Source organism: Camarhynchus parvulus, chromosome 11, assembly GCF_901933205.1.
Source record: "Camarhynchus parvulus chromosome 11, STF_HiC, whole genome shotgun sequence".
Classification (NCBI taxonomy): Eukaryota; Metazoa; Chordata; class Aves; order Passeriformes; family Thraupidae; genus Camarhynchus; species Camarhynchus parvulus.
In genome coordinates this window covers 8,867,821-8,878,643 of record NC_044581.1, presented here as the reverse complement: position 1 = coordinate 8,878,643, position 10,823 = coordinate 8,867,821, and the positions used below count along the sequence as shown (strand labels likewise).

Below are 10,823 nucleotides of genomic sequence, written 5' to 3'. Positions count from 1 at the left end.
TGAAACAGTTTCTTGTCTGCCTGCTTAAATAGTAGGTGCAGGTCTGGGTTACATCTACTAGCAGTTGCCACTTTTTGCACTAGTTTTCCACTTCCATGCAGGTATGTACAGTGTATCTCATAGCACAAGTGTGACTTGCATCAGACAGCTGCATTGCAAGTCTCTGCATTTTCCTGATTTATAATGTGCTAGAAATTCAGAAGCGGGTTCTCAGCACCCTCTTGTGGAGCTGTGCTGTGGTAACCACCACACCTTAGTAAAATCTCATTGCAATTCAGAACTACAGAACACTTACTTCTGCAGTAAAGCCAAAACTGGGAAGTTAAATGTGAATGGCAACACTTGGTAGTTTATTGACTTTTAATACCTGACGAAAACCTGTGTCTTGTATTAAAAAAGCTGCCCAGCTATACACTAGCTCTATTGCAATATCTGAACTGTAATGCTGTTAGTTCAGTGATGGCAGAAGATCCTGTTTCTATTAGAACGTGCATCTGTGCCTGCAGGCTTAGTCAGAATCAAAGCCATTGTCATTTACAAAAAAAATTGCCCGTGCTGGCAGCACCAAATAAGTTCCTTCCAAGAGAAAATAGGATTCTTGCTCTGCTTATTAGGATGCCCATAGCCAGCAGCTCTTCCAACTCTGAACATCACTGCAATGCTGCTGTCAGGTCTCGGAACAAATGGGAGGCTGACTGCTGCTCTGGGGAATGTGATAAAGTGACTTTGTTTGATAAAGTGCCTTTCTTCCCCCAAGTGTGTGCCTGCAGTAAAATGCCCTGTGGAAGAGGACAGAGATAGAAACAGTCTCTTATTTTGTTCTTGCACACATATGGAAGAAATGGCCAATGTCCCTCCATAAGCAGCTGTTTTCCACACAATTGACAGATCACATCAGGTTTTCAAGCCCAACCTGAAGAATTCACATAAGTCAAGAAAGACTGTTACATACAATAAATAGTCCTGATAACACACACTTGTGTAAGGGCTTGCCTCAACTTAACAGCTCCCAGCAATTTTAACAATTTTAATTTTAAATACTTACAGCACTTGCAGTGCCTGTCTAAATGCACAAGGCAAACCAGCAAGCATTAGAGATGCTGGTAACACTCACAGTGAATTAGAACATGCACAAGGTTTCTTGAGCATATCCATCAGATTTTGCTCTTCTAAGGAAACCACAGGTGCTAAAATATGCTCAGCAATCCACCCTTCTAGGTTTTTTTTGGGGTTTTTTTGGATAGCAGCAAAGCAATTTCTGCTCCAGGTGCACTGAAATTTAAGATGTTCTTCCTTATATGCACACAGCACACAGCTCAGCCCTGAAAACACAGTTCTGCAGGTGGCTGCTACTGCATCCAGCCTCTTCCCTTCCCTTTCACTGCACTCACCCCTGAGCATCTTAAAAGTGCAGTTTTGAAAAGTGAAATTCACACACATCAGCAGGAGCTGCAAGGCTTGTGTTCATTAGGAAAATGGATCTAAAATTTGGGAATATTGCAGATGGCTTGTGGGTCTATAAATATGATCACAGCATCAGGGAAAAAAAAAAGAATTTTTACTCACAAGAATGATTCAGTATGGTGACCAGGAAAGCAGAGTAGGGGAGGCTCCTGCTGCCTCATGGCTTCTTTATGATATTCCTTTCACTTTGCTAAAGCTGCTGCTCAGAGAAATAGGAGTAGCTTTGGTAACTGTCATCCCTGTGGATGGCTGACATAATTTGGGACTGGCAGAACATTGATTTTCTATCAAAACTTTAATAGGTCACACATACAAACCAGATATCAATTGATTCTTCATCTACAGCAGAACTCACTTCACATAATACCACTGCAGCCAATGTGATCTGGAGAGCAACTAAGAAAACCTCAGTAGTGGACATGTGCTACTGCAGAGCAGCTCAAAACTCAGCCAGACTGGCAAGTTTTATTTACACCTCTGATGGAATGAGTAATTTTTAATCATATATTGAATATTACATATCATAAAGATTTGCTTTTTGCCCATGACTCTTTTTTCTTCAGTTTCTGGTCAGACTACCATCAGTTTGTCACTTCCAATAATTTGAATATATACTTTCTAATTTCCAGTCACAGCTTTCCAGATTTTGGTCACTTTTTGGCACAGGACTCTTCAGAAATGCAGCATCTCGGATCATCAGCTGCAGCAGAACATCAGTGCACCACAGTTTACTTCCCTGGCCATTTCAGCTTAGAACCAGCCACAACTTAGAATGAGAGCAGCTCAGCTGTTTCCTTCTCGCTTTTAAATGTATTAATATACATATGTAGCTTGACTTGGGATTTATTTTTGTGCAGTCTGGAGATTATTTCCCATTTTACAGTGACAAGAGCACAGCCTAGAAATAGATGTGTTCAACTCACTTTTCTCTAGTGTGAGTGTAAGGCCTGGTGTCCTCATCCAATGATATGCCAAGCAATAACCAGCTGCTATTGTCAAGTAACTGTTCTGTACCTCCTTAACACCATGTAAAACCCTGAAAGAGATGATGAAAAGCATGTGTGTATATATGTATATAATCCCTGACAAAAATACCTGCCCCTAAGAAATGGTTCCTCTCTACCTCACTAACTGTATTTTGAAAACAAACCCAAAAAGGTTAGAAGTATGTAAATAGAAGTTTGCTCTGGGAACACAATGAAAGAAACTCTCTGCTGTACAAAAAAAGGGAAATACTGTATGTTTATTATAATTTAGGAACATGAGCAGGAGGAAAGAATTTTATAATAGCTTAAAATCCATGGCAATCTCTCCTGTCTTTGTGTCAAAATTCATAGCATATTCTACAGCACTAGGGTCTGACAGAATTTCTGATTCAATAACAGAGCTGAAGAAATAAACACCTTGCTTGCAGTGGGGATTCCATTCACAGTTTCCCTAAAGGAGAGAGTTAAAAGTGAAAGAAGTCAAAATCTAGAATATTATTATTATTATTATTATACAGTAACAATGCAGTAAGAGTTCTTGTTCGCAGCTGAACTCACAATCATCAACAGTTATCATTTACACTGCTATCCACTCCACTATGGAACACATAACTTGAAATCCCATCTGCTACACCACACACTGAAGTCACAGACCTAAAAATGGATTTGGTCAAAGAATACTGAGGTAGAATACTAAAAATACTTACTCCTTCCTCTCCAAATTTCTGCTTTTGTTAAACTGAGGTTATTTGTATGAAAAAACTCTGCTTTGACCTAGCATCACATTTAAATTCTGAATTTGATTCCGAACTAGGGAGCATTTGGATGCAAATCAGACTCTCCCACTTTAAGTTACATCCCTTGCTCCCCATAAAAACATGAACAGGTATTTTTAGTAATTCTGATGACACAGTGTTCCAACAGTGTGAGAAGAGCTACTACACAACCCAAGCATGGCCAGCAGAGACCCTCTGCAATGCTACAGACTTTGACATAATGAATTAAAATGAAGATATACCTTTTCATTGGACAGTTGCATCAGTCCTGTACTAACAGAGATATCAGCAGTAAGATGATATTCCATCCACAGAACTGCTCCGTGGCTCTTGCCTTTCCTGGGGAGAGATGCAGGATAGAAACTGTCACTTTCCACAATCCTGGCAGCTTAAACACTGCACTAGTGCTTAAGTGAGAGCTACCAAAGCATGAACAACTTCCTTCCTTGAAAGAAAGCTGAACAGCTGACTGAGTTGGTAATTGGGGGCAGAAACTTTAAAGTATTTGCAGATATGAAATCCAAAAAAAGGCAAGGAAGAGAACATGTCATAACTACATCTGCTCAGCAGCACAGCCACTTAACCAGCACTGAGTAACATGGCATGAATTACACAGCATAAGCTGAGAACTTCCTTTAGAGACCCCAGTTTCTACTGACTCTGAATTTAGAGGAAATATTTACCAGACACACGGTGTCACTTCAAGTGCCTGCTCCACAAGAAGCAGAGGCCATGTCCCTGTGCTGCCTGTAAACACAACTGCTGCAAAGGCACAGAGACCCCACAGATGGCTCTGCAGTCTATGAAAGCTTGACTTTTGTTTAATGAGAAACACAGCAGTGTTTGAGCTATGTAAGCTCTAGATAGTTAAAAAATAAAACTTTCTTGTTTTGAAATTCTTTACAGCATTTCAAGTTTGAACAGAATTAAGTACAATCCAGTTATAGTGGAAAGTATCTCAGAAGATGTGGCAAAATATAAAGACTGCCAGGATTATAGTTAGAAGGAAGAATAACATATACATTAAAAGCTATTAACATATATACAACAATTATATGCTTCTAGCATATAATTTTAAAGCTATTAAACATAATAAGTTATTAATTATTAAACATAATTTGACAAGCTAAGTAGAAGCTTTTTCTGCAAGAACTCAGCAATAGCCAACAAACAGGAACACTAAAAAACATCCAGGTAATATTTTATTTTCTCTAAAATATAAATTAATCTATTTAAATTTTAAATCATGGTGAGAGCTATTAAAATGTTGTTTTTTTAAACAGAGGTATATTATCTAATCTAATAATATCAAACATTATTGTATTATTGCTTTAGCCTACTGTGATACCCACAGGAAGCTTGTGTCCGGGCAACTTCCACAATCTTAGGTCACATTATTAAAAACTGCCAAGTACATTTGCACCAGTTTAGTGTAATACACTTAAAGGAGCTCTAAACTCAACTCCTCTAAAAAGCTTGACTGGGAGGTAAAGAAATGGATGATGACAAGAGTATTTATTGCAGTGAGAAAACTGACCTTAAGAGCTTCACAGAGCCCTGTGTGCTGAGACAGTGCTCTGGGACAGTCTTTGTGAAGTCAAATGTCAAAACTTCCTGGGGCTCTGAGAGTGACTTGCAGGGATATTCCCACAGTGGGTGAGGTTCTGCTTCCTTGGATTCCCTAAAATTCAGAGAATCCTGAAAAAGGGAAGGAATAAAATTAACTGAAAACAACATAAATGCAAACCCAGAGTATTCAAGCAAAAGAGCTGCAAGAGGGCAGGACTGCACTTAGTCACAAGGGAGAAAATGTCCTACATGCATGAAACCAAATGCTGTGACTGGGGCCCTCAGCCCTGAAACAGAAATGGGCACTTTCAAAATACAATGCAGTGAAATTTTCTTTTCCCTCACCATGAATTCCATTCTACAACTGCCTGTACTCCTCCAAATTAATCTAGAACAAAGCTCTAGAAACTGATACAAATGAATCTCAAACAATGGTGTTCTGCCTAATGCACAAGTTGTTCTACAGTCACTAAATGCTTGTTTAAGCCAAACTGAATTTTTATTTTGCTAAGACTTGTGGTGAAAGTGACTTTCTTACTTTAATCATATCATCCATAGTCCGGACATCAAAACCTTCACAGATGCCACAGGGACTCCGGATTCTCCACAAGTCCTGGAAGAAACAGCATTTTGTTTGGCTTTATCAAAGGAAATGGGAAATCTTGCAATAATTTTAGCTGTAGCTTAGACATTCAATAGCAAACCACATACTATGTATATATTGCTAAACCATTACAACTACTGCAAGAATCAGAAGGTAATTCTAGGAAAAGGTTTTTGTAAGTCAGTTAATAATTTAATCACTATTTTCAGCTCCTCTAAAGAACATTTCTTACCATTTCTGTGTGTAGTTTAGTTTAGAGCAGCTATGGATCTGCCAAGATCTAACCCTCACAGCCCCTCCACTTTCACTATCCAGCACAGGTAAGTGCTCTCAGTAGTACCAAACATCTCACAGCCTACCAGAGAACCACACTTCCCTTTAGCCCCACAGAGTGGAGTGAGATCATTTTAGCCACTTCATCCCATGCCTCTCATTGACTTTAGCAACCCACTGGACAGATTAGCTCAGTTCAACATCTGCCTTTTCTAAGACCTCATTAATGGTCTCTTACTAGAACAAACATTCATTAGCTGTGGATACATTTTATTACCTGCTCATAGTCACACTTAAATCTCAAATGCTCCTGCTTTACAAGCTGGCAGCAGGACCATTCCACATTGTTGTAGTGAATTTTCTTTCTTTGGCAGGCTCACTGCTCAATTTGTGGTTTTGTTCTTTGCTTAATCTGTGGTTTTGTAATCCCCCTGTATTGTCCTGCCCCTGTCTTCAGAGGGTCATAGGCTCCTCATTTTGTGTCTTGTATTTCTGAAATTAGACATACTCCCTCATTGTTATTCAGTTCAGTTAGATGTCAGTCTTTTTGTTTGTCACCTAGCCACTCCCCACCAAATTTTAATCCCCAACCTTCCCAGTTGTCAATCCCTCCTATCCCTGCCCTTTTTCCCCAGAACCCTCCTTGCTTTCCCCTCCCATTCAGTATCAATCCTCCCCCAAACCTGCCCTTTCTTCTGGAGAATTCCCTGTCTATTCTGTATCTTTTAGAACCCTATTGGCTTACCCAAGTTATGCTCCCTTATTGGTTCAAGTGTAAAATGTCCCACCTTCAACCCCTCCCCAACCATACCCCTATTGGTTTGCTACCCTAAACCCCGCCTCCCGAGTGATGCTATAAAAGCTTTGGTTTGCCTCAAGTCTTTGTCTTGGGTGCTGGTCATGAAATAAATCATGACTGTTTCATCCCCAAGACTCATGCTGCTGCCTTTTTTGCTCCTGTGCCGAACCAATATAATTTCTACCTGACTACAGCATGAACTAGAGTGACTTATCAAGAGTCTCTGACTGGTGCACTCAGCAGAACTACCAAAAAAGACAGGCAGCACCCTGCTCCCTAAATGCTAATTCCATCATTTTTCTCCTGGATCCAGGTTCTGTTAATTGCTTAACCACGATGACATATCCATTCTGAGATGACAGAACAGCCTAGAGAACTGGATTTGCAGGAAACCTTGCAACACTCTGTCTGTTCCCTCTCTCTAAATGCAGAGGTTGTTTTTAAATCCCACAGATTCTAGTCTTTTGAGTTTAAGATTCACCACTGAAAGAAGGTAATGTAAAATTAAAGCAATAGCTTCGGGGTAGCCTAGAGCAACAAAACAGAAGTTAAACGTTCTACCAAAAATTTTACGTGGAATGATCTCTAAACAAACCCTGTACGTGAAAGTATAAAATTGAGACTTCGGTGACATGAATGTTACTCCACATTCTGCTGACTGCTGAATAATCTTCAGTCACTCTGCATACTTTGGTATCCTCATCCAAAACATGAAGAGAATAATGCTTACTTACTTAGAAAATGCTGTGAATTCTAGGGAAGTAAATCCTCTAGATAAGAAAGCATGGAATGAAAATTCACTGCTTATTTCAATCTGATTACTGCTGATTACTCTAAATATCTGCTCCCTATTACAGGGTCAAGATTTACATTATTTACTCAGTATATGGTTAAACTTTGTACACTTTTGCAGAAAACTAAAAAAAGGTCCACTGCAGTTGATTAGTCCCAGAGGGGAAAAAGAACAAACCCATTCTTCCATACACAAATCAATGGCAGGAGTAAGAGAACAAGGTTAAAGAGCATTCGAATAAAAAAACTGTTAAGGGAGAGAAGGCTCAGACACAGAAACTACACAGCTGGTGAGCCAGAGGGGAGAAAAAAACTACAAAAAAGACCTGGTATTTTTAACAGATAAACTGAAGGCTGTGTTTATGTGAAAATTCATTAGATTATAGGTGTTTTTATTTAAAGTATGCACATTCCTTCACACAATGCCAGACTACAGAGTTCCCTCACTAAAGCTACTGGACTTTGCATGTTAATGATGAAAGTACTTAATTTCCATTTTCATGGCAGGCAAACAGTTCAATCTTTTGTTACAAAATCCTCAATAAATGAAAAAACTACACTCATGACTTTGTAAAATATCTGAAAAATGACTTTTCGAAGTATTTTTAAGATGTGCTCATATTCAGAACTATGCCCAGCCTCAGGCAGTTAAAAAAATCCACATGCAATTGGGAATCCTGCCTTACAGTCTTATAAAGCCTCATTTCAAAACCTGATATGTTGCAGAATATCTACTTTATAAACATATTTATATATAATATACATAATAAAATAACTAATTTTATAAATAACCACAACTGGCACATGCTTTACTAATCTCTAATCTAAATAAGTATCTTAAAGCATGCAGCCCTTTCATTTTAAATGGCAAAATTACTTGAGTTAATTTGCTGACAAGAGATGGCTGAAATAGCAAAATTCACCCTTCAAGATAGCAAATACTCTTTTCTCAGGTGGTGTACTGCACAGTATTAAGATGCAGCAAATTGCAGAGTACTCAGTTTTAAACAGATTTGTGTAAATATCTGAACAATCTCACCTGGAACTCCACAATCATCATGTGCAAAGAAGCAGACTGAGGTAGGACAGTGACATTGCTGGCAAGGTGAGAGCTCACAGCTGTCCTGGCATACCAGAAATACAGGTTATGCCATGGCAACAAACTTGTCGTGAAAAACGGCTCTCCCACAAGGACAGAAATCTTGGCAAAGGAGGGAAGAGATAAAAAGCATTATAATAAAGAACAACAACTCACAGCACAGGCTGTTTAGATCTTCAAGAGCTGCCAGTGCAATATATTAAGTGAAATCACCTAGATTGTTCCATAGGGATTTAATTATTGTACACTGCATGTACAGCACGCTGGACATTGTTCTGTGGGTTTAGCTACCACATTTTAAATTGAATTTTCCTGCAACGAAGTTTGAGAGAAAATATTGCAGTCTGAGTGTGGAAGGCTTTGTAAGGAGTCATAGAATTCTGAAGTTTTGAAATATGTTATTACTTCCAAACAGATTGTAATCTTGAGTGGCCTGTGAAAGAGTTACAGCCTTGTAGAACCAGCTAAACTGCCTTAACTACTGGGGCAATTATACAGCAGGGAAAGTCAGACCCTTCAAAAACAAAGCAACAACCCTCCCACAGTCTTTAGTCTCTAATTTTAGTGGCACATGGTGTGAACCATTTTAATCTTAGATTAATTGGGATATAACAGAATTCACTGTGGTTACAATTCATTACTTTCTGCTCCCTACCAACCCCTGAAATTCAGTGTAATGGACAACTGTAACATACCTTTTTATCTTCCAAATGAGAAGGCTTCAGCAACTCAGGTCGAGCTTCTATTATTTTAATTTTATCTTCAAGATTATTTGCTTTAAAAAACTAAAATCAAAAAGTAACACACTGTCTTTTTCAAAAGCCACAGTTGAGTCCAAAATAACAATTTCATTGAAAATAAATTAGGAAAAAAACCCCAGCAGTCATAAGAAATTTTAACAAAACTGCCTGCCATAACTCATGACGATGAAACAAGTCTCTTCTTGAAGGCTGCATGCACCTAGAGCCAACATGTCAACTCTAGGGAACTAAAGCATGTGCCCTTATCTATCTAAAAAGGCAGATAACACAAAAGTTGCCTCATCTTCATTCATTTGTACTTTGAAGCATATGAGAAGGATAATCAAGTAAGGTAAGAATCACTTCACCTATGAATACACTGCAGATTTGGCTTTTCTTTGAGACCAGGTTCCAGCCCTCCCTTGCCCACCATTCCTGGTTCTGTACTTCAGAGCCACAGGCTGAGCCAGATCTCTTTCAAATACACAAGGCCAACTAAAGGAGCCACAGCCCAGGGATGACTCCAGGAAGCTGCTTCCAGTCACTCCTCAGGCAGCAGCTGCCTCTCCTGAACAGCCTCCACTGCACTGGCAGAGCCTTCCTGCCCTTCCCCAAGGCACAGCAAACATTCCCAACCTGTCCCAGCTGGAGACAGAAGTGCTGGATGCTGCTTGCCAGTTGAGACTGGTGCAAGCTTTGGGATGCTCTCACTAACCCTCAGAAACAAACAGCCTGGCTTTCATCACCAAGGCAATGGCAGCAGCAAAGCAGCAGCTCAAGCAGACAAGCCAAGAGGTATCTGCAAGGAGAGACCCAGCTTTAACAGAAAATGGAATACTCACCTTTTCCATGACAGAACAGGACACTCCAGAGTTCTCTAAGGTAAACACCTAATGAAAATACAGTTAGTCAAATTAGCTTTATAGTTTTTAATTAAAAGTATATGTAACTGAAGAATGAAGCAACATTTTGATGCCCTAGTGAGCACAGTTCATAAGAACTATGCATATATTCCCACTACAATGAACTTTTTAAAGAACAAAACAACCTCCAGAACTACAGACTAAATACTTCTGTTTCCACAGCTATACAAGAAAAAATAAAAACCTCAACAGAATGCAAATACTTATTTTCCATTTTTAAGTTGCACACAACATATTAACATTTGTCCTAAGCACATATTTATTCATGAACAAATGAAGGCATATCACCAGTGTGCCAAATTGTAAATACTGCTTAACATGACCTGAGTATATCAGCTGGAAAGTGCTCAGAAGCCTTTTGCAGTAAGAAAAAAAATTAGTTTTTATGCAAAATTGATGAACTGTTAGGCAATATGCTACATTCCTCAGGATTATATTACATTACACATTCCCAGGTATTCAGTTCAACTCTAACAGATTTAGTTTAAAGAGCCCCCCATCAAGTAGGGCATTTATGTGTGTGAGACAGCCAGGCAGCTCTCAGTTACACACAGACCCAGTATTCCTACTGCTTCCTTACAGATCTTCCACTCCAGACTAGATAATAAATGTAATTATGGAATTGCAAACATAAAAGAAAAACACCCTCCCAGACATTTAGGTCCATAGAGTTTCTTCAGAGAAACAAGAAACAAGATGGCATACAGGAAGCAGTGGGGAATAAGGAACAGCACTTTCCCTCAAAACTACAAATTGGTAAATGTCAAATCAGGTCATTATTATCTTCCTAGACTTCAG

General features: G+C 39.1%; 1 protein-coding gene across 5 annotated transcripts in view; it reads right to left on the bottom strand.

The window, feature by feature from the left end:
• Positions 1-2,683: 2,683 nt before the first annotated feature.
• The window catches only part of PRMT7 (protein arginine methyltransferase 7), a 17,866-nt gene continuing 9,726 nt past the window's right edge, over positions 2,684-10,823 (bottom strand). For all 5 annotated transcript variants that reach the window (XM_030955749.1, XM_030955748.1, XM_030955750.1 and 2 more), the window contains exons 12-18: positions 9,945-9,992; positions 9,058-9,147; positions 8,303-8,464; positions 5,334-5,408; positions 4,764-4,924; positions 3,469-3,565; positions 2,684-2,901 (exon numbers count right to left, since the gene is read on the bottom strand). In XM_030955749.1, the coding sequence (XP_030811609.1) occupies positions 2,746-2,901; positions 3,469-3,565; positions 4,764-4,924; positions 5,334-5,408; positions 8,303-8,464; positions 9,058-9,147; positions 9,945-9,992 (789 nt within the window). In that variant the 3' untranslated portion in view covers positions 2,684-2,745. The remainder of the gene's footprint in view (positions 2,902-3,468; positions 3,566-4,763; positions 4,925-5,333; positions 5,409-8,302; positions 8,465-9,057; positions 9,148-9,944; positions 9,993-10,823) is intronic.